This window comes from Rosa chinensis, chromosome 2, assembly GCF_002994745.2.
Source record: "Rosa chinensis cultivar Old Blush chromosome 2, RchiOBHm-V2, whole genome shotgun sequence".
Taxonomy (NCBI): domain Eukaryota; kingdom Viridiplantae; phylum Streptophyta; class Magnoliopsida; order Rosales; family Rosaceae; genus Rosa; species Rosa chinensis.
Genome location: NC_037089.1, coordinates 54,137,786 through 54,162,481, shown reverse-complemented (window position 1 = coordinate 54,162,481; position 24,696 = coordinate 54,137,786). Strand labels below are relative to the sequence as shown.

The following is a 24,696-nucleotide window of genomic DNA, read 5'->3' as shown; positions in this document are numbered from 1 at the left end:
CAAGCTCTATAGTTGGTTCCAGTTAGCATCAAGACACTATTCAAGTTCATGTAAGAGTTACCTAAGGAGCAAAACAAAAATCATGTGAGTTCTCAATTTATAAAGAAAATAATTTTAAGTTTTCTGTGTGTTATTTAGCTTTAAGCAACCAAAATAAGAACATACAGAAAACCTAAACAATCCATACTTGCATTCATATCAGTCCGTAACCAAAAACAATGTTAAGCAGCACTTTTGAGCAGAAGCATAACATTCTGGAGTTCTTTATCAATATGCCATGTTCAATGAAAACAAGTTATCCAAAGAAATTTATCCACATCTTTAGACAGAAGAAAAATTTCTAAGTATCCGAATTTATTTTCATCAAGCATGCATACTGCTGTTTTGTATTCTAAAACCATACTTGACCACTTCTTTGGAAGATAAAACTGAAGCATAGTTTTAAAACACAAAACACAATTTCAGTTTTGTTACTCGATCAGGTACAGTTACTTGGTCAGTTACATGGTCAGTTACATGACCAGTGACTTGGTCAGTTACTTGACCAGTTACTTGATCCTGACCAGTTACTTGGTCAGTTACCTGATCAGTGCTTTTTGCCAACATCAATCAAGAATGCTTTGTGCATCATAATCACTTATGCCAATAGAAAACTACAAAACATATGAGCTCTTTTACTTTATATTCTATCCAGATTCATCCTTGTAAGAAAATAAGCTCTTGTATCTGTCAACTTTAACAATGTGTAAACAATTTCTGGGAGATTTTTGTTCTTCATACAATTTTACACAATCACAGATACAATACCATATCATCAATCAATTCAACATGCATATTCAAGCATAACCAAAATTGATTTGATTCCAAGAAACCACAGAACAATCAAGAAATTGTAAATTTCATCCGGTCACCATCTACTCTAGCCTAACGCACGCCGGGAATGCAACTAGGGTTCTTGAGCACAATCAAAAACTCAATTATCATGCTATGAATCGAAATTAATTTCACAGAAAAACCTGTTTTTGCTTTTTCCCCAATTTGTTGCAAAAAATCTCAGCGGAAGCATGAACTTGATAACCAGATGCAGCAAACGACTTAATAGGCTTCTTGATTCACAGCAATAGGGGTTTCGAATCCCTTCCCGAGATGAAAACATCTCACGCGTTTCCGAATCCAGTCCCAGACCTTTGTCTTGATCAAAACTAACCGTTGTGATACAACGGTCACTTGTTCTTTATGATTTTGGTCGGGTCTGGGCTTGGATGCTCCGCGTGCTGTGACTGGGCCTTGATTTAAGTAACTTACTTTGGTCAAGTACATGACCAGTTACTTGGTCAGTTACCTGACCAGTTACTTGGTTGGTAAAGCAAAAACCCCTTCTTCTTCTTTTTTGTGTTTGTTTTGCAAAACCCTAAAACGATTTTTGTGCCAAGCAAAACTTAATTCATATTTGTGAGCCTATGCTCTAATACCAATTGTGAAAACCATATACATGCTCACAACATATATGCACACAATCATAAAAGGGATCAATGCTTATCTTCAGCAATCACTGGCATGGATTCCATCTTATGCAGCTACTAAACTCGATCACTGAATATGGCCTTCTGTTACTTACCAACTTGCTTCTCAATGGACAGAACAATATGCAAAACGTCGGTAGTAATCAGGGACCAATTCATCTGTATATGTAGGAGACTTAAACCTCAAGAAGCTTCCCATTAAAGCATTCTATATCGGATTAGGTTTCCTAGTTAGATTCTTAATGTAACACTTCATTGTAGTCTTTCTTGCAGACCAATAATAGGATTACTTACCTTAATGAATTGATACACTCTTTCATTAAGTTACAATATAGGTTTATAATTTGTGTCCATGTTGAACTAGTTTTGACATTAAGCTAATTATCAATTTACTATATGTTAATGTGTGACAAGTCCATGTTGATTCTAACATTCCGCAGCTGACGCGACTCCCTCTGAGGCTCAGTCCCACCACGAATCCCTCAGTCCCTCACCACGACTCCCTCTGACTCTCTGAGGCTTAGACGCTCAGTACCGCCACCGAGCCACCTCCACCACTCCACGCAGCCATGCCTCCTGTTTCTAGAGCTCAATGTCCTCTTAAATCATAATCGATTGTTTCTCCGTCTTCGTTATTTGTGAGTTTACATTAATTGAATACCTCCTTAGTCGCTTAGAGGAATTGAATACATTAATTGAACTATTGAATACCTTCATATGTATCCGATTGATATTATGTGTCATGATCTGTGTTTAATCTTTTTGCCTACTTTGCTTGAAATTTCTTAAAAATCCCTTCTTTTATCATTATATAGTCGATCTCCACCCTCCGTTTTCATTTTTCAATTTCAACACTTTGATTCCCACAGTCTGATGTTCCGGTGAAACTCTCTTTGCCCTTTCAAGTCCATCTCCAGCAAACACACTTTACATATCTTAAGCTAGCTTGCTACAACAAGTACTCTGTTCTTGTACTGCTGTGATTATGGACCATTATTAAGAGAGGAGCCTACTCTTGATTTCAAGTTTGGCAAACTTTAGTTGGCTAATTGAATACCTTAGGCTAATTGAAATTTGCAAAATTTTTATGTAGCTAAAATTAGCCCAACTCATTTTTAATTTCTGTTTGGCAAAGTACATCTGTTCTTGTACTGCTGTGATTATGGACCATTATTAAGATAGGAGCCTACTCTTGATTTTAAGTTTGGCAAACTTTAGTTGGCTAATTGAATACCTTAGGCTAATTGAAATTCACAAAATTTTTATGTACAACTCATTTTTAATTTCTGGCTACGTCCCCCCTCTCCCCCACACCCACAATTGAGAAGTTTCAGTTTTTGCCAGTACTGCTCACACAACTTAGATGCAATATCGATCAAGGCAAGAAAGAGTAATGTTTCACGTCAATTCTATTCTTTGGCATGCTTGCAGATACATCGATCAAAACCGAACTAAATCCAATTCCAATCGGAGTGACGTAGGAATTCGGTTACAGTCACTGACAATTGCTACCATGATCTGAGCTCCGATCCAAATGAAAACAAAATAGTCTTATTATTCTTTATCAATATAGCAACTTCACCAAATGTACCCTCATAAACTGACAACTATTGGATTGGAACACACTACTTCTACACATGCACCCATGTTGATTGTATCCCAAAATTGCAATTATTCCCATGCATGGGATTTTCTTCCACCAGACGTCCATAAACAACTAAAATTATTGCCGACCACCGAAGAACATAAGCAAAAGGGAAAATGATAAAGTACTAATTTGGAAGGTAATTGGATTAAGAAAATTGAAGGCATACTCAACCAAAGATGCTTATTTGCACATGCATGGATTCGCTACTGACCGAGCACATACAAGATCTGGATGGTTAAGGATTTCCCCAGTCTTTGATTTCGAAATTTTCTGATTGATTCTGATGTTTTTTTGTTTATCCCACGAGCTACAAGATTAAGTATATAATTAAAGAGATTGATTGATTGACTGTGATTAAATCCAAATTATTGGGGGATGGATGGTTTCGTTTTTCCAATCTTTTTTGAAGATCCAAGAAGACATTAATTATTTCCACCGCGGCCATGTGGGTTTGCATGATAAGATTCAGGGTTGGTTTGGGTTAGGTTACATATACACTAATACACACAATGATCAAGATATCGGATATCGCTGTAATATTACGAGTTAAAATGTTCTAAAACAATAAATGAGAAAGATGCTGCGCATAATGTTATTTAAAAATTAAAGAATAGTATCATAGTTTAGAGTTTCGACATTATTTTATTATCCCCCTAAATAATGTTATTATTTAAACGAATGGAGGAACTTTGCTAGAAGGAAGAGGGAGGTAGAGGCTTGAAACCGACACCGCATAGGCACTAGGACGAAAACACATGCATTTGGGACTTCTTGCATGTCTAGATGATAATTACCTCCACTAGATTGATCACAAAAAAAAAAAAAATTACCTCCACTAGAAGACAGTTCCTGAAAGTTCCAGTTAAGGATCAGAATTACTACTATTGTTAAGAAGTAGCTAGTAATTAAGTAGTTTACTGAGACCAAGAAATTCGAAAATTCTTTGAATTTTGGATTTGACTTCGACATCCCAAAAACTACCAGAGCTCCAGAACTTGAACAAATCTGACTCCTTCTGATCTGAGGACCCACCTCCGCCTTTGACACCGGAGGTCGTTGTCGTCGTCGTCTCGCTCTTGTTGTTGGTAGGCTCTCACAAGGTTTCATTTCCATGGCTTCTGAAATCGTTTTCAGGCCGAAAGTCTGAATTCTGAAACTAATATATGGCCGGTTTTAAACGTGTTTCGAATTTTACAGTAAGATTCAGAGGGTTTCACGATCTGATTCCGATTCGGTTCTGGTTCTGGGCATTTTGTGAAGTTTGTTGGAGATAATAGTAAAGCTTTTGCCAATTCTTCTGTGTCTCTTGTTCTATTTTTAAGAAGATATGTCCCATAAGTTCTTAAAAGCTTGCTTTCCATTTCAGAAGAGCGTCTGCTTAAGTATCTGAACTAGCAGAAGCAAAATTAAGAAGATGATGAAACACGAAAGGCAGAGTTAAACAGCTCATGATCATGGCTTTTGTTTTGTTTTTGTGTATACAATAAAGGTTTCTGCTGCTATACTATCGATCTATTTCATCATCAAATCTAGCATTTTCATATATATGTTTGTGGTTTTACTTGAAAATCTTCCTTGATCAATTTTCTTCTCAGCTTTGTTTTAACTGGAGACTTGGAATCCATGCCATGCACATGTCAAAGTGTCAAACCAAAAGAATAAATGATTAAGATAACTGGCGCGTCACACACGCACGTCAGTGCTAATACTATTATATTCATATATAGTATATATCTGGTTTTCCAGGAAGCTAGCTAGCTTTAAGGATATAGGGTTCGCATGGTGGCATTAGTGTAGTTCCATCGAAACTCAGTGGCTTTCTCAGGGCATGAACCAGTATATAAACCACAGCTCACTCTCTCCGATTTCATCGATTCCTACCTCTCTCTCTCTCTCTCTCATCAGTTCTTCTCCATCGATTGAAGTCTGTGTCTGTGAGCCACCATGTACAAACTCACTGCGCTGTTGGTGCTACTATGCACTGCTAGCCACACAAGTTTATCTGCTCCTACTGATGGTAATTAACCTCCTCTCTCGCTCATGCTTTTGCAAACTCCATTTTGTTCCTACTGTTCCATGCGCATATGGACAGCGTAGAATCTCGCATCAGAAATTTTAGGTCTCACGTGCATGATCAATTAACAATATTTCAAGTTTCTCTCCCGCTAATTGATTTTATGTTGGATGTTTTTGGTACAATTCGATATCATCTTTATCTCTTAAATCCTCGGAAAATTGGTCTTGTAGTTAGTATAGTAAAGCTAGCTAGTTCCTAACACCTGGAAAATTAGATATAGCTAGATATCAAGCTGGAAATTGTCCTTAATTGGTCTTTAACTGATCTTGCTTCATTACTTTCTGAATGGTAATTAAACAGTATATTTCTTCTCCTCTTTGAATTTTAAGTCCACGAAGATATCGATCGACTTCCTTCATATTAATTTCTATATAAAATTCTAAATAAGTTTCCAGCGAAGGCAATCTTTTCTTTCTGCACATGGAAACGGAGTCGGTGCATGAGCTGTTCTCTAGCTTTTGCATGCGCTCGATTTGTTAATGACTAAAATATCCTTTTTGTTGGTACTAATCATATGTACAAGAGAATGGCACATATGTCACTTTCTCGCCTGTTATGAGAGATTTGCCGATAGCTGGCATTAAAAGTTCATTTGAGCTCATGTGCTTGGTTGTTGAATCCAAACAATATAAAAATGGGATTGCAGATTTTTTCTAGCGTACTGTAGACAAAATCAATCATCCTATCCAATTTTCGGTATCAGATAATTTTCTAAGTAAGGATTTGTCAACCTGTAGCCGGAATGTTGAATAATTTTTAAATAAGGATTTATTTGTCGGCTAGATTATTTTTTCTAACGATTATGAACTATTAGTTTGTTTTAATTACTTTTACATTGTATTCAGAGACGTTTACAATGTTGAATTCGGTAGAAATTTCAATGTCAAAACCCATTATGGGAGATAGAAGAAAGCAGACAAAAAATGACCCGATAAAATGCATGTAATGTTATCTTTTTGATGGTATAATAAGTTGGCAATTGCAAGAGTCCAAAAACCAAGTAACATGCAAATTTCTGTCACCTAACTCGAATTAGTCGGGGTTCTTTGTCAGCCATGTTATTAAAAGTATGATCTTAAACAAAATCAGTCATCACCATCACATGGTATAGGTCGACACCACATGTGATCTTCTCGTGCCATTAACAAATGCAAAGACAATACTACACGTACATTTATATGTTCATTATAAAGTTGTTTTATTTATTTACTCGTCTCATTCTCTTTTACTGCTAGCCAAATATTTATCGAGTTTCACTTTAGGTTTCTTATTTTAATTTCCCATCATGATTTTAATGTGTATTTTGGCTAGTGGTAAGATCAATTGTGCATAAGTTTAATCACTAGTCCGATTCATTTCAGGTCTACTACCGAATGGCAACTTCGAGTATGGCCCTAAACCGTCACAAATGAAAGGTACGGTGGTAACAGCTCACAATGCCATTCCCAACTGGGAAACCTCAGGCTACGTTGAGTACATAAAATCCGGCCACAAGCAAGGCGACATGCTGCTGGTGGTTCCCCAGGGTGGCTTCGCCATCAGGCTCGGGAACGACGCCTCAATCAAGCAGAAGATCAAGGTGACCAAAGGTGGCTTCTACTCCATAACGTTCAGTGCGGCCCGTACATGTGCGCAGGAGGAGACATTGAACATTTCAGTCAATCCCAACCTTGAGAAACAGGACTTTGGCATATTTCCGGTTCAGACCATGTACAGCAGCAACGGGTGGGATTCATATGCTTGGGGCTTTAATGCTGATGCTGCTGAAATTGAGCTAACCATCCATAACCCGGGGGTGGAGGAGGATCCGGCTTGTGGCCCGCTTATCGATTCGGTTGCTTTGAAGGTCTTGGAGATTCCTAAACGTACTAGAGGTAATATTTAAGGATAATATAGGCACAACGCCTTAAAAGATCCAAATTTTCTTTTTCATTTCTCACATGGATCATCCTATACCCTATGTTGGAGAGTCGGAGTAGAAACTTTGAAAAATTTTCAACGATCTTGACCCACGATCAAAACATTTAAATTTGTGATTATTAGAAATATGATCGAATATGGTACAAATATTTTTATGATACTACTATACCATATTCATAGAACTCAATTATAATGAATTACATAAACAACAATTAGCCAGGTCAGTCACATTATTTTTGTTTTTCTATGATTCAACAATGATTTGGTATTTTACATTTTGCAGCCAACTTGTTGAAGAATGGCAACTTCGAAGAAGGACCTTATGTGTTTCCCAACACATCATGGGGTGTCCTCATCCCACCCCACATCGAAGATGACCACAGTCCACTACCAGGCTGGATCATCGAATCCCTCAAGGCCGTTAAATACATCGACTCCAAGCACTACGCCGTCCCCGAAGGCCGAAGAGGCATTGAGCTCGTCGCCGGAAAAGAGAGCGCATTGGCCCAAGTGGTCTTCACCAAGCCCGGCAGGCGCTACGCCCTCACATTCTCTGTCGGCGACGGCAACAACGGCTGCGAAGGCTCCCTCGTTATCGAGGCATTTGCCGGCAAGGAGACAGTGAAGGTTCCCTACGAGTCCAAAGGCAAAGGAGGGTTCAAGAAGGCCAGGCTGCTATTCACCGCCGCGTCGCCACGCACACGTGTCATGTTTCTGAGCACGTTCTATACCATGTCGAGCGATCACTCCGGCTCTCTGTGTGGTCCGGTTATCGATGATGTCAAGTTGCTCAGCATTCGCGGACGACGTGTTTGATTGATGCTTATGGAAGTTAGTTTTGTGATATCCAGATGATAAAGACGATGAAAATGTGCCTGCTTTGCTTGAGCTAGCCTTTTCAATTAGCCGTTAATTAATTAATTTATAATATAATACTTATATTAGATAGGGGGTTTATTTAGGTACGTTCTTGTAATAGGAGAAATTAAGATGTGTAGTTTGAGTTTGAATTATGATTGTGCCTAAAATTTATGGTATCAATTCTAAGTGTCATGTCATGTCACCTATACACATCACATATTTGTCAAATCATGTCATGTAATACTTAAAAGAAAAATGTCATCATATCATTTCAAAATTTAGTAACTCTAAATTATTTTAGTTTTCTTTTAAAAAAAAAAAATTGTTTTTTTTTTGTTTTTCTTTCTTTTCAATACACTCATGCTTAGATTTAAACAACATTTTTTTGTTCTTCAATCTAGAATAGAAAATATTTTATGAAATTTGATCAATAGATATGCACATACATTTGATTAAATTTTTTTTTTTTTTGAATGAAGGCAAAGCCAATATATTGATAAAAAGTCAGAATGACCCATATATACTTTTTCGCTGCCATCGAGACAGACAAGACGATGTGTTAGTACCCACAATGGTACATAGAACTAGGTCACTTATTTGACATTAAATACATCGAAATAGCAGGAATCCTCCATTGGTACTACTCTAGAAGATTCGCTAGAGGCTAGGTACAAAAGTGCATAGCTCCCTAAAAAACCTTGGGAATTTTTTAAAGTAAACTAAATTACTAACCTAGCTAGAGTTCCCTAAACAAAGGGAAATAAAAGAAAGACAAACCAATTGTTACTATAGGCCTAAGGCAAAAACCCCAACCCAAATTACCAATCCGAAAGATAGATAAGTCCTAGGCCTAATAGGCAAGGCCCAAATTCACCCCGATCTCACATCCTGCATTGCATACCCACGAAACAGCCACCACAATCCGCCACAAGACCCTTACCACACAGACTCGTGCGCCACCTTCCCGCTTTAGGAAAGACCACCCTCACGCTGCCATCAGAGGACAAAGATACGTCCTGGAACTAGGCATATCCAAAAGGTGGGATTCTCTGATTCCAAGTCGTCGCAGTCCTCATCAATGGTGACCTCCCAACTGCTGGTCTCGTCTAGGCCCAAATCCAGTCCTCTACCACCGTGCTTTCCTTGAAAGGATGCACAAAGAATGCCAGGATGCTTCGACCTGAATAAAGATCAAACCTCCATTGTCAAAACATCAAGCCAAAGCATCTCAGGGGTCAAAAGACCATAGTCCAAGCATCACCCATCCGGCAGCAACGTCTACATCAGAACATCACCGAACGAGAAGAGAATCAGAGAAGACAGCCTTGGTTTGGTGGTGGTGGCTTCCTTGGGCTCTCTCGAAGAAAAGTTTTTCCTGTTTTTTACTTACATACATTCAATAGATTTGCATAACACGTGTATATGAATTTGAAGTTTGTTGGGATATATATATATATATATATATATATAGCTAGTGTTGTGGTGTAAAAATTTGTGGCGTAATATCTAGCTATGACCCGGTTACTATTGGGAAGACTCTGAAGAAGAAGGGTAGCCCTAGAGGTCGCAAGAACAAGCCCAAGGTTCATGATAAACAGTTGAAAAGCATGAGGACCAACCTGATGCCGAGGTTGTTCGATACTGAAGAGCTTGTTGGATACTGAAGACTCTGAGCAAATACTTGTTTAGGGTTCAACAAAACAAGACATTATGGACTCAAGCCTTTGCAGTAGGGGTAATTTCTATATGTTTTTTCTAAGACGTTTCTAGTTGATATTGTACCACAATTGCGTGCTTGACAGATTAGATTAGATGAATAGTTTTTCCTTAGAAGGCGAGATTATTCTTACGTAGCTTTAGGCTTGTTGTTAAGCGATTATACACTATTTGATTCAGGTCCTAGCTCCTATCACTAATCATTGTATACATTATATATACAAATAAATTAGTAGAAGTGTTTGATTTTAGCGTACCACAATGATTTATTGCACGAGCTACAAGGTTAAATATATAATTAAAGAGATTGATTGATTGAATGTGATTAAATTCAAAGTATTTAGGGCTAAATACTGGTTACTACCATGTGGTTTAGGTCCAAAATCAATTCAGTCTCTGAACTTCTAATTTTATCCAAAACACCCATGTACTTTCAATTTTGATCTAATAGGTCCAATCTGTTAGTCTTCTGATAATTGAGTCATTTAACTTATTGACGTGACTTATATATGGCCTATGTTTTATGATGTGGTGTTGAGGTGACATGCATAGTCAATTTAAGAGTGAGTCTCACTATTAGAAATCTATCAAATAAAAAGTTTTTCATTAAATAATCCAACTATAAGTTGAACACATAGCAGAATATTAACGAATTGGACCTATTAGATCAAAATTGAAAATACATTGGTGTTTTTGATGAAATTAGAAGTTCAGGAACTGAATTGATTTTGGACGTAAACCACAGGGTAGTAAACCAGTATGTAGCCCAAATTCAAATTATTGGGGGATGTGGATGGTTTCGTTTTTCCAATCTTATTTGAAGATCCAAGAAGACATTAATTATGTCCACCGCAGCCATGTGGGTTTGCGTGATAAGATTTAGGATTGGTTTGGGTTAGGTTATATACACACACACAATGATCAAGATATTGGATATTCCTGTAATAATAAAAATATTATGAGTTAAAATGTTTTAAAATAATATATCGTAAAGATGTTGCGTATAACATCGTTTCTTAAAAGGTTAAAAAAAAAATTTAAAAATCAAATAGTATGATAGTTTACAGTTTAGACATTATTTTAGTATCCTCTAAATAATGTTATTATTTAAACGAATGGAGGACTTTTGCTAGAAGGAGGAGGGAGGTAGAAGTAGAACGACCAAAATAGGAGGGAGGTAGAGGCTTGAAACCGACACCGCATAGGCACTATCCGACCTTATATTGGACGAAAACACATGCATTTGGAACTTCTTGTCTAGAGGATAATTACCTCCACTAGAAGACAGTTCCTAAAAGTTCAAGTTAAGGATCAGAATTAGTATTATTATTAAGAACTAGCTAGTAATTAAGTGTCAGTAGTTTACTGAAACCAAGAAATTCCTATATATGAGAGATTCTTACGTAGGGCAAGCGTACTACGTGACGGTGGAGTAGTCTAATCAAAATTCAGAAAATTTTAAGTGTGTTCCGAATTTATCCTTACTTATTAAAATGAAATACCCAAAACACCCTCTTGCATGTTTATTGATTTGGCAGCTTTACCAGCCATGTTATACGTTTGCCCTACGTAAGAATCACACGTATATATAGAGTGTGTGTGTGTGTGCAGGGTTGTGCTCCGCATGGAATTGTTAATCTGTTTGGACAAAAAGTATTAATTCTTGAGATTTCAAAGTTAATTTTCACAACTAATTATCCTATGTTTTATACAGTGAAGCAAAACTTAATCTAACATGAAGATGCTGTTTTAATGATAATGTAAGTTGAACAAACAATTAACCAAAGTTGTTAACCTAAATGTTACGTAATAGATGGTGAGAGACGGTAGAGAATTAATATTTTTTTTTTTTTTTTTTTTTTTTTTAATCCCCACCCCTCCCCACCCATGATGGGGCTCGAACTCCTGACCTCCCAAATGAGAGTTCAGAGCCTTACCACCCCACCAACACACGGTAGAGAATTAATATGAATTTAGACTATATGCCAGATTTGATCATTTCAATAATTTAACCATTTAATCATAAATGATATTGAAAATATAGTCAACTTAATTGCTTTCACAAAACCATGCACGCGCTTGACGAAAAAGAGCGGTCTTCTTTTCAGCTACAAGCACATGCTGCTACAGTGAAAAGAGGATTCTCTCTCTGCTGCTACAGTACTTTCTGAATAATTCACATGCTGCTACAGTAACTCTGCAGACAAAGGTAGATCTGAAGCTTTCTATTACTGGTTTCTGCGGACTGGAGCCTCCGGCTGCTGCTGCAGTTTCCTGCCGGCGGGCTTTGGAAGAGAAAACATCGGGGGTTTTTTGACGGCGCTGTCACCGTGGCGTCGCCGGCATTTCCCTTCGTCTTTACCTCGTCCTCTTGTGAGGAGAGTGGTGGAGATGCTACTACTCAAATCTCTGATGGAAAGAAAAGAGCACGATTAGAAACTGTGGGGAGTATATCTGCGATGGAGACGGCATCTCACGAACCGTCACCCATTCCGGTAGCTCTGAATTTCAAAGCATCTCTGATGGGAAATGAGGTTTTTGATCCCTCTTCGAGAGGGTTGGATGCTATCTCTCCAATCACAGTGGATGATTATACGGTTTGTGAACTGGAGCGGGGTCCATCTATTCAGTTTTCTGATAAGGTGGAGGAGGATTTATGCAAGCCTTGGCGTCATACTGTTGTGCTCAAAACGTTGGGTAGACCAATGACCTATAATTTTCTTCTAGATCGCCTCAACTCCAGATGGAATTTGAAAGGTCCTTGGTTCCTTATTGATATCCCCAATGATTTCTTCCTTGTCAAATTTGTGTTGAAGGAAGATATGGATTCTGTGCTAACAGGTGGACCGCTGATGATTGCTGGACAATATGTGGCGATGCAAAAATGGAAGCCTGATTTCGATTCAACGAACCACCGTGTTACCCATCTAGCTGTTTGGGTGCGGATTGCTGGTTTGGATATCTGTTATTTCAAGCTTGATTCTCTTACTCAGATCGGTAATCTTCTTGGTGAGACTGTTAAAGTGGACCTGCATACTGCTGCTCAAGCAAGAGGTAAGTATGCAAGAATTTGTGTTGAATTGGATTTAGCGAAGCCTTTGCGAGCTGAGTTACAGGTGAAGAGCACTTGGTATAGAATAGAGTATGAATGTATGCCTACTTTCTGTTATACTTGTGGTATTGTTGGGCACACAAAAGCAAAATGTCCTGAAAGCAAGGAGAATGAGAGTGCCGCTGTTATATCAACCAAATCTGTGACTGATAAGAATGTTGTGTCCATGGAAACGGAAGCCTCTGGCTCCATGTCTCAGGTTGATCAGAATATTACAGAAATGGGAAAGGATGTAGATGGTACCAATGTGGTAGGCCTTGGGCCATGGAATGATGTGAGCTATAAGAAAAAGAAGACTAATATGAAGAATAAGTCCTCTGGGAGTGGGAAGGTAGAATATCAAGGGTCTCGGTTCCAAGTGCTTGCAAATGACATTGAAGACCCATCTGTTCCTTCAGCCAAACTAGTGGCATCGACAATCAGCCCCGCCACTCCAAAGACATGGAAACCAGTCCAAAGGGAAATTAGTTTGAAGAAAAGCTCTGTTAATGTTGAGCAAAGTAGTCGGCCAGTGCTGAATAGAAAACTTTCAGCCAATCCCAGAGGAAAAAATAAAAGTAAAGCTGCTACATCTGAACAAGCTGATCATGCTATCTCACCCGCCTTTGCTGAACGGGCAACACCTACTGTTGAACCAGATCAGGCTAAGGAAAGAGTTTTGAAGAAGCCTACTCGGCAGAGGAAAGCTCTGAAAGATATAACAAACGGAATTGTTGTTAGACCGTTTGTCATACAACCACAAGATGTTCAACAAACTCCGAATTTAACAGTCTCCTCTCCTCCAAAGGCACCTAACCTAACTGATGCTGTTGATACTCAATTGGGGAATGCTGTGACAGTTTCCATGGTTGGTGCAGTACCGTTGGTGTGTGCTAGCTCTTCTGGGGTAAGCAAGGATTTTATTCCTGGGGATGCTAGTTCTAATGCAGATATGGTTGGTGTAGTTTCTTCTTCCATGGAGGAAATTGCACCTACTCATTGATAAGGGTATGCCCTTTGTTTTTCACCCTCTTAAATCTTGTTATCATGTCAAGTATTCTATATTGGAATGTTAGAGGTGCTGCAGACTCAAAACTGCCTGGTATTATCCAGGATCTGAGAAGAATTTATAGATTTAATATCCTGGTGATTTCTGAGCCTCGAATTAGTGGGGACAAGGCTAAAAATGTTGCAAATTCTTTGGGCTTCTCATCTGTTGCTCTTGAAGATGCTACTGGTTTTTCTGGTGGTCTTTGGTTATTATGGGATGAACGACAGGTGAAGTTAGATGTGGTGGATAGTAATTTTCAGTCTATTACCTCTCTTATTACTGAATCTTCACATAAGCAATGGTTCTTCACTGCTGTCTATGCAAGTCCTGATCATGGTTTACGTGAGGAGCTTTGGTCCTATTTGGATAATTTTAATTCCAATTGTACCATCTCTTGGCTTATTGCTGGTGATTTTAATGAGTTAATTTCAGATGCAGATAAACAAGGGGGACGGGCTGTTTTGGGTGGGGGTAGCTTTGCAAATTGGGTTGACCGAAACCTCATGATTGATATGGGCTACATTGGTGCTAATTTCACATGGAAGGCTAACAGGAATGGGGAAGAGATTTTGGAGAGACTGGATAGAGGCCTCTATAATATTTCGTGGAGACATGAATTTCCAGATGCCTTTGTTCAACATGTGGCAAGACTTAAATCTGATCATTGTCCTATTTTTCTCAGTTTGAGTAGAGCTCAAACTCCTTCTCCAACTCTCAAACCCTTTCGTTTTGAGGCAATGTGGTTGAATCACTCTGATTTTGGAGACTTTGTCAGGCAAAATTGGTCCATGGAGGACCTTTCAATCTCCAATAAGATGAACTTGTTTACTGGTGCAGTTAAGAAATGGAATGCGGAAGTCTTTGGGAATATCTTTTGATGTCGCTTTTGGGAAGCGCACAATTTAACCCTGAAATATCGTTAGTAGTATAAGCAAATAGGGATCGTTCTATCCGGGGATTGAGGGTACACCTGTCATTGTGAAACAAATAAAGAAAAGTATTATTTACAAAAATAAAATAAAGAATATAAATATATATAATTGTATGAACAAATAAAGAATTAAAATAATAAAGTATTATTTACAAAAATAAAATAAAGAATAAATATATACAAGTAAACACAAATAAGGGGGGATTAGGATTCTTAAAATTAAAATTAAAATAAATAAAATAAAGAAAACGTAAAAACATATATACAAGGGTGGAACGCAAGGAACAAAGATCAAAATCAATTCCATGTAATCAAATTCGATTCAAACCCTATAATTGTTCTTCCAAGTCATGAGAGAGGAGTTGATCATGTGAAACATTCGAAAGCAAATGATTTCCCATATTTTACTTTTCAATGCTAATTAACCTAAGCGAAAGCACCTAGATTAATCCTATCAAACATGCAATCAAGCCCTAGAAAGCTAGTCAATCATGACATGTTCAACGCATTAGACATAGAGAAAGGCTATCAACTCAAGTGTACAACTTAGTTATGGAAAAGTCCACCTAATTGCAATCCTCTTCAATTAAATTCGATTCTTGTCCAGAACCTTTACTACTTTTGATTGAAGTTTACACAAAACGAAAAGTCGATTTCATGTTCTTAAACCTAGCACCAATTACATGCAAATCCTATAAGTGTCGACCCAAATAAGATAAACATATAAAAGTTTTCTGTAAAGCAAATTTAATCGAACAAACTCACATAAGCAACTTAGAATCACAATTATAGATTTCGAAAACTTTATTTAAACATAGAAATTGGGCTTAAACTTTGCCCTAAACATTATTGTTAACTAGAAACAAGTTCATACGAAATCAAACAAGGAAACCAAAAAGGTTACAAGGAAAAGGAACGAATTACACCGTGAGTGGAGATGGAGATGGAGAGCTAGATGGTTGGATCTTGAATCTTGGAAGCAAGCCTTCAAGGTGGATGATGGAGGATATGATCTTCACGGCTCCTTCTTCTTCTTCCTCTCCTTGCTTGAAAATGCAGAAACTTAAAACTAGAGAATGGAGAAGAAATATGGAGAGGAAATGGAGAGACAAGGAGATGGAATGGATGAAGGAATGTGTGTGGGAAAATGGAAAGGAAATGGTGAGACAAAGAAGATGGAATGGATGAAGGAATTTATGGGAAATGGTGACTAAGGAAAATGGAGAGGAAATGGTGAGACAAGAAGATGAAATGGATGAAGGAATTTATGGGAAATGGTGACTAAGGAAAATGGAGAGGAAATGGTGAGACAAGAAGATGAAATGGATGAAGGAATTGGTTTTAGAATGAGAGGAGAAGGTGTTTAAATAGGGAAGAAAAAGAAGAGTGAAATGATGAGATGAAGAAAAATAATGAAAGTGGAGTATGAGAGTGGTTTGTAAAATATGTAAAAGAAAGAGAAATGATGAAATGAAAGCAAAGCATGAAGGTGCAGCAACATGGAAGTGATGATGATCTATTAAAGAGATTGTAGAAAAAATATATCCAAGGAAAAAGAGAAAAGCATCTAGCTTTCTTCATGTGGGTGGGAAACATGAATATGTGGTGTTGAGCTGTTTTCAAGTCAGTTTCTGCCCCTTTATTCCTTCAATTATTTCTCCAACAAGACTTCATTATATGCCTTCGACTTCTTCATATGAAATTTTCCTCTATGAGTGTAGATTACTGTGGTAAAATTTCAGAATTTCTTGCCTTGTGGTTGGGCCGGAAATGCTGCTGGACCTCTTACAGGTCCAGTTTTCTGGTTTTGCTTCTGTAGAGAATTGGGCTGATTGTTTGAAGGCCTTCCACTCATATTTTTCTCTGGCACTCTTCATAAGAAATGATCCTTTGGGTGTCTAGAATGGATCTGGAAGGTTTCAGCTCATTTGAAGTTCATTTGGTCAGGCGGCCGCTCCTTCTTCCTTGCTTGGCTCTGATTCTCCTAGCCGGAGTAAGAAAATATTCAAAGTTGACTTTTTAGTGCATTTTCATTCTTCTCCATCATTTCTAGGTAATTATGGACGTAACACTCATTTCTTCTTCATCTACTCCAATGTACCTAAAAATAGAAATTAAGTTAAAAAACGATTCGTTAAGGAATAACTAAGCAAAATGTGAGGAATTAACATTTAAAATATCACATTAAAATGCACCTATCATCTTTAGAAAAAAAAGAAGACTAATTGCTCGTCTTGCAGGTATTCAAAAGGTTCTCTGTCAACGAAAGCTTCCTTTTCTTGTGAATCTGGAGAGAGAGTTAACTAAAGAATATCAGGAGCTGTTGTCCAGTGAAGAGGTTTTCTGGAAACAAAAATCGAGAAATACATGGTTGAGAGAGGGGGATAAGAACACCAATTTTTTTCACCTATCCACCATTATTCGCAGAAGAAGAAACAGAATTGAAGGGCTTGAAGATGAGAATGGCATTTGGAGGACTGATAGAGATGACCTGCATACTATTGTTGTGAACTACTTCAAGGGGTTATTCAGAGAAAAGAATACCATAGGAGTAAGTGAAGTTATTTCTAATATGTTTCCAAGAATTGAACCAAGTGATCTTGGGGACCTCAATCGTGAGGTTTCTGAATTAGAAATAAAGAATAGCTTGTTCTCTATTGGTGGTCTCAAAGCTCCAGGCCCTGATGGAATTCCTGCTAAATTCTTCCAGCTCCATTGGTCGACATGTAAAGAGGACATTATTCAGTTGGTTAAAGAGTGCTTTGATAAATGTGAGCTCCCTGAGAATCTGAATAACACTCTTATTGCCTTAATTCCCAAAGTGGCAAGCCCTCTCTCTATGAAGCAGTTGCGTCCGATTAGTCTTTGCAATACTCTATATAAAGTGATCTCAAAGATAATTGTGCAGAGATTAAGGCCTATTATGAGTACGCTGGTCTCTCCTACACATGTTAGTTTTATTCCTGGACGAAATATAACTGACAATATTATTGTTGCTCAAGAACTCTTGCATAAGTTTCGCAACTCCCGAGGGAAACTTGGGTTTATGGCTTGGAAGATTGATCTTGCTAAAGCGTATGACAAGATGCAGTGGCAATTTATTAAAAGTGTGCTCTGGGAAGTGGGTATTCGGGGTAAACTTTTACAACTGATGATTCAATGTTTTACTTCTGTTAACTCCAGAGTCATTATTAATGGTGAAGCTACTGCTAATGTCAGTCCAAAGAGTGGGCTAAGGCAGGGTGATCCCTTGTCCCCTTACCTCTTTGTCTTATGTATGGAGAAGCTTTCACATTTAATTAATTTTCAGGTGGAACAAGGTTCTTGGAAACCTGTGAAAATTTCTCGAAATGGTCCTGCTGTCTCTCATCTTTTCTTCGCAGATGACTTGATCTTATTTGCAGAGGCTTCTCTTCCTCAAGCTGATGTGATGCGCTCTTGTATTGATTGCTTTTGCTTAAATTCAGGCCAAGAAGTAAGTTTTGAGAAATCCTCCCTCTTCTGTTCTCCTAATACTGAGGACGATCTAGCAGCTCATCTATCAGACATTTGTGGTTCTCCTTTAACCGATGATCTAGGGAGGTATCTTGGAGTGCCTTTGTTACATTCGAGAGTTACTCCTGAAACTTATAAAGGCCTTGTTGAAAAGGCTCAACTCAGACTTACTTCCTGGAAAAGCCACACCCTTTCTATGGCTGGGAGACACACTCTAATTCAATCAGTTACTGCTAGCCTTCCAGTTTATACCATGCAATCAGTAAGACTCCCTATGTCCATTTGTAATACTCTTGATCGTTTGAACAGGAACTTTCTCTGGGGACACACTGAAGAACAGAATAAAATCCATCTAGTGAAATGGGATACGGTCTGTAAACCAAAATGTTATGGTGGGTTGGGATTGAAGAAGACATGTATGATGAATCAGGCTTTGTTAGCCAAAACAGGATGGAGACTACTTCAACAGGAACAAGGGTTGTGGGCTCGGGCTTTGAACAAAAAGTACCTCAAAGATGATTGCATTATGCAAAAGCTAACTTCACCTTTTCCTTCTAGCTCTAGTACATGGAAAGGCATCCTTTATGGAGCTCAACTGCTCCTTAGGGGATCCAAATGGAGGATTGGTTCTGGTACGCAAATTTCCTTCTGGAATGATGATTGGACAGGTCTTGGTACTTTATCTGCTATAGCCTTGATGCCTATTCCTCCCAACCTCGAAGGGCTAAGAGTGTGTGATGTTCATGGTGATACTGGTTGGGATTTACACCGGGTGCAAGATTTTTTATCTGAGGAGGTGAAATTAAAAATTTTGAGTTTGCATGCCAGAGGTATTCGAAGTGGTGATGACACGATCATATGGAGGTTATCTCAGAATGGTAACTTTTCTGTTAAATCTGCTTATCATTCTCTGTTTTTGAACCAGGATCCTCAACCATGGCCTTGGAACTTTATTTGGAAACTTCAAGTCCCTCCTAAGGTGAAAACCTTTTTATGGACTCTTGTGCATGATAAGTTGCTAACTAATGACGTAAGGGTTCGTAGAGGCTTGGCTATAGATACTCATTGCCCAAGATGCGCATGCCCCTTTGAATCTCTGGACCATCTCTTCAAAGACTGCACTATTTCTATGAGGATTTGGATTGCCCTCCATCCCACAAGTGAGTTCTCCTCAACTTATACTCTACCCTTTAATGATTGGTTGATTATCAATTTAAAGTCCCCTGTGAGAATGCAATATGAGGTTCCTTGGTGTTGCTATTTTGCTATGGGGCTTTGGTATATTTGGAAATGGAGGTGCAGCATCATCTTGGATCATTCCTTTAGGTTTCCTGTTTGGCCTTCTTTAATTATTCATCAGGCTACCAGAGAATTTTTTGAAGCAAATATGATTACACATGCTAAACCTCCAAGACAGGTAGCTCAACTATGTTGGCAATTTCCGCCTAAGGATTGGCTCAAGTTAAATGTTGATGGTAGTTTTCATAAAAATACTGGGATTATATGTGCTGGAGGAGCCCTTCGAAATGATGGAGGGGAATGGATGAATGGGTTTTCTGCCAAATTGGGCACTGGTCAAGTTATTGAAGCTGAACTTTGGGGGCTTCTGAAAGGAATGGAAATGACTTGGCAGAATGGTTGTAGACGGTTGAAAATAGAAATGGATTCACTTGTTGCGGTCAAGTTGGTTCTCTCTCCCATTGCTCATCTCCACCCCCTTTACAGTATTGTGGCAAATTGTCAAGAGCTTTTGAGTAGGAATTGGGATGTGTCCCTTACCCATATTTACAGAGAGTGTAATTCAGTGGCTGATATGTTAGCGAATATTGGGCATGGTTATGAGCCTGGCTGTAGATTTTTTAGCTCCCCTCCTATTGAGGTCGTGCCTCTTCTGAATGCTGACCTTTTGGGCTTGACTAAGCCAAGATTAATTGTGTTTTAGGTTTCTTGCCCTTTGCCTTCGGGCTACCTTGTAATAAAAAAAAAAGAGCGGTCTTCCTTCCTGTCCGACGGTGAGCCTTTTAGTCGTCGTCGGACGGGCCTTGTCATCCCTGTGTGGATTTGATGTGAGGTCGGGCTCCTCGATCAATGTTTTGCATCTGGTTTGGGGAGATTGCAGCGGTAGTGGGAAAGGTGAGGAATGGGGGAGATCGCGGCTGTTGCCAGGGTTGTCGTCGCGGCATGGCTGGGTTCGGATTGGCGGCAATGTTTACTCTGATCTGGGTGGTGTCCGATTTGGTGTGGTCATGGTGGCGGATCTGGGGTGGTTTTATTGGATCTGCTTTGGAGCCAGATTCGGTCTGGGGATGGATTGAGCACAGTTGGAATTTGATTTTTGGTTTGAGCGTGGTGGTGCGATCTGGAGTGACTAGGATGGTGAGGCGAATCTGGCGCGATCTGGGTGATCCGGCCAATCTGGCGAGGGGGCGGCGCGGCGCAGCGCAGCGGCGGCTGCTGTAGCTTGGATGGTGGCGCGCGGTGGTTTCTCCTAGTTCCTGTGTGGCAGAGTGGGCTTGGGTTTGGGCCCTCTGTTTGGGCTAGGTTTTTATTTCTGTTTTTCTTCTTGCTTATGTTGGTTGGTTAGTATTGTCTCACCTTCGGTGTGGAATAAGTCCCTACATCTATTTTGTAGAACTAGTCAGGCTAAATGTCTGTGCGTGCACTCTAAGTGCCTTGTCTGGCCTAGCGAGGTGATGATAAATTAAATGGTCTCAATCTCCTAGTGACAGAATGAAACTCAGTGTTGTCGAAATTATTGTCCGACGACAACATAGTGAGAAAGCTGAGATTTTAGTAATTATGCTTCGTTGTAATTGAGTTATCTTTCTGATATGTCACTGTTATGTTAAAGCAAATGGAGTAGCTAGTAGTGCATTATTTGCTAATTAACGCTTGTTAGAATACATGTATTTTGTAGAGACTTCTGATATTATTTCGGGACGTTCTCTATATGCTTATTGTCATCAAGGGTTTAGGCTAAATCCCCCTCTGTATTCAGTTTCATTAATCAAGATTTGAGGGTAGCCATACTTTAAAAAAAAAAAAAAAAAAAATTGCTTTCAATTTGCACCAGCCGTTTTTTTGTTTTTTTGTTTTTTGTTTTTTTTTTTTTTTTTTTGAGGTAGGGCCAAACGGCTGGCCTTAAGCCGTTTCTTAATAATATATACATATATAGTATGTATCTGATTTTCCAGGAATCTGGCTTTAAGGATATAGGGTTCCAATGGTGGCATTATTGTAGTTCCCTCCAAACTCAGTGGCTTTCTCAGGGCATGAACCAGCATATAAACCACAGCTCACTCCTTGCGACCTTATCGATTCCTACCTCTCTCTCTCTCTCTCTCTCTCTCTCTCTCTCTCTCTCTCTCTCTCTCATCAGTTCTTCTCCATCGAATTGAAGTCTTTGTGTCTGTCTCAGCCACCATGTACAAACTCACTGCGCTATTGGTGCTACTATGCGCTGGTTGCCACACAAGTTTATCTGCTCCTACTGATGGTAATTAACTAACCTCCTCGCTCGCTCATGCTTTTGCAAACTCCATTTTGTTCCTAGTATTCCATATTGACAACGTAGAATCTCGCATAAGAAATTTCAAGTCTCATGTGCATGATCAGTTAACAATATTTCTAGTCTATCTACACTAATTGATTTTGTGTTGGATGCTTTCGGTACAATTCGATATCATCTCTTAGCTCTTAAATTCTTGTAAAATTGGTCTTGTAGTTAATTAGTATAGTAAAGCTAGCCAGTTCCTAACACGGTAATACCTACAAAATTAGATATAGAAATCAAGCTGGACATTGTCTTTGGTCTTTAACTGATCTTGCTTTCATTACTTTCTGAATGATAATTAAACAGTATATTTCTGCTCCTCTTTATATTTTAAGTCCACAAAGATATCGACCGACTTCTTTCATAATAATTCGTATATGCAGTTCTAAATAAGTTTCCAGCGAGGGCAACCTTTTCTTTCTGCACATGGAAACGGCTCGATCATGCTTTTGCATGCACTCGATTTATTAATGACTAAAATATCCTTGTTGTTGGCATTAATCATAAATATCATATGTACAAAAGAATGGCATATATGTCACTTTCTCGCCTATTATGAGATTTGCTTATAGGTGGCGTTAAAAGTTCATTTTAGCTCATGTGCTTGGTTGTTCAATCCAAAGTCCAAACAGTATAAAAATGGGATTGCTTGCGCAGATTTTTCCTAGAGTAAACTGCAGACAAAATCAATCGAGATATCCAATTTCCGATACTAAATAATTTTTAAATAAAATCTGTTAGCATGTAGCTGAAATATTACACAGATCGAACGAGTATGAATCATCGATTAGTTTTAATTTCTTTTACATTGTATTCAAATACATCTACAATGTTAAATGTTGTAAAATTTTCGACGTCAAAACCCATTATGGGTGATAGAAGAAAGCATACAAAAAATGTCCCGATAAAATGGTATAATAAGTTGGCAATTCCAATTTCCAAGAGTCCAAAAACCAAGTAACCTTCCAATTTCTGTCACCAAACTCGAATTAGTCGGGATTCTTTGTCAGCCATGTTATGAAAAGTATGTTCTTAAACAAAATCAGTCATCACCATCACTGCATCCCCACGTACATGTGATCTTCGCGTGGCATTAACAAAGGCAAAGACAATAATACTTCATTATAAAGTTTTTTTAATTTTTTAAATTTATTTATCACATTTTCTTTTACTGCTAGCCAAATATTTATTGAGTTTCAGTTTAGGTATCTTAGTTTAATTTCCCATCGTCATTTTAATGTGTATGTTGGCTAGGGTAAGAGAAATTGTGCATGAGGTTAATTATTAGCCCGATCGATTTCAGGTCTATTACCGAATGGCAACTTCGAGTATGGCCCTAAACCGTCACAAATGAAAGGCACGGTGGTAACAGCCCACAATGCCATTCCCAACTGGGAAACCTCAGGCCATATTGAATACATAAAATCCGGCCACAAGCAAGGCGACATGTTGCTGGTGGTCCCCGAGGGTGGCTCCGCCATCAGGCTTGGAAACGACGCCTCGATCAAGCAGAAGATCAAGGTGACCAATGGCGGCTTCTACTCCATAACGTTCAGTGCGGCCCATACGTGTGCACAAGAGGAGACAGTGAACATTTCAGTCAATCCCAACATTGAGAAACAAGACTTTGGCATAATTCCGGTTCAGACCACGTACAGCAACACTGGTTGGGATTCATATTCTTGGGGCTTTAAAGCTTTTGCTGATGAGATTGAGGTAACCATCCATAACCCGGGGGTGGAGAAGGATCCAGCTTGTGGCCCGCTAATCGATTCGGTTGCTTTGAAGGTCATGGAGATTCCTCAGCGTACTAGAGGTAATACCTAAGGTTAATTAAGGATAAAATATGCAAGTTGCCATAAAAAATCCAAATTTTCTTTTTCATTTATCACATGAATTGTCCTATACTATGTTGGAGAGTCAGAAATAAAAAGTTTGAAACATTTTGAACGATCTTGATCCATGATGAAAAAACTTAAATTTGCTATATTATCAGAATTATGATTGAATATGGTATAAATAGTTTTATGACATTATCATACCATATCAATAGAACCCAATTCTAATGAATAACATAAACAACGACTAGCTAGATCCATTACATTATTTTTGTTTTTCTATGATTAAACATTGATTTGGTAATTTACATTTTGCAGCCAACTTGTTGAAGAATGGCAACTTCGAAGAAGGACCTTATTTGTTTCCCAGCACATCATGGGGTGTCCTCATCCCACCGCACATCGAAGACGACCACAGTCCACTACCAGGCTGGATCATCGAATCCCTCAAGGCCGTTAAATACATCGACTCCAATCACTACACCGTCCCCGAAGGTCGAAGGGCCATCGAGCTCGTCGCCGGAAAAGAGAGCGAATTGACCCAGGTGGTCTTCACCAAGCCCGGCAGGCGCTACGCTCTCACATTCTTCGTTGGCGACAGCAACAACGGCTGCCAAGGCTCCCTCGTTGTCGAGGCATTTGCCGGCAAGGACACGGTGAAGGTTCCTTACGAGTCCAAAGGCGAAGGAGGGTTCAAGAAGGCCAGGCTCCTCTTCACCGCCGTGTCGCCGCGCACACGTATCATGTTTCTGAGCACGTTCTATACCATGTCGAGCGATCACTCCGGCTCTCTGTGTGGTCCGGTGATCGATGATATCAAGTTGCTCATCATTCGCGGACGACGTGTTTGATTGATGCTGATAGAAGTTAGTTGTGTGAGACCGAGATGATGAAATAATGCTTGAGCCTTTTTAATTATATGTTAATTAATTAATTATATAATAATGGGTCATTGACCAAAAGCTCCAAAATAAGCTAAAGTTATCCCACTT

At 38.8% G+C, this 24,696-nt stretch overlaps 1 protein-coding gene across 3 annotated transcripts; it reads left to right on the top strand.

The window, feature by feature from the left end:
• The first annotated feature begins 4,005 nt into the window (after nt 1-4,005).
• LOC112183447 lies at nt 4,006-24,696 on the top strand. 3 transcript variants are annotated; one of them, XM_024321829.2, is made up of 3 exons: nt 4,006-5,188; nt 23,170-23,682; nt 24,023-24,696. In XM_024321829.2, exons 1-3 carry the CDS (start codon nt 5,116-5,118, stop codon nt 24,553-24,555), a joined length of 1,119 nt encoding a protein of 372 aa, XP_024177597.1. In that variant the 5' UTR covers nt 4,006-5,115; the 3' UTR covers nt 24,556-24,696. The 3 variants fall into 3 exon arrangements, with proteins under 3 accessions (XP_024177597.1, XP_024177596.1, XP_024177598.1); XM_024321828.2 differs by lacking the exons at nt 23,170-23,682; nt 24,023-24,696 and adding exons at nt 6,610-7,122; nt 7,452-8,237 and having other exon boundaries at nt 5,006-5,188; XM_024321830.2 differs by lacking the exon at nt 4,006-5,188 and adding an exon at nt 21,645-21,809.

Bases quoted from the DNA above. Each gene is read 5' to 3' on its own strand.
- LOC112183447 (XM_024321829.2), top strand. From the start codon at position 5,116: ATGTACAAACTCACTGCGCTGTTGGTGCTACTATGCACTGCTAGCCAC. The intron at 5,189-23,169 runs GTAATTAACCTC...GATCGATTTCAG, and splicing joins TTTATCTGCTCCTACTGATG to GTCTATTACCGAATGGCAAC. The intron at 23,683-24,022 runs GTAATACCTAAG...TACATTTTGCAG, and splicing joins GATTCCTCAGCGTACTAGAG to CCAACTTGTTGAAGAATGGC.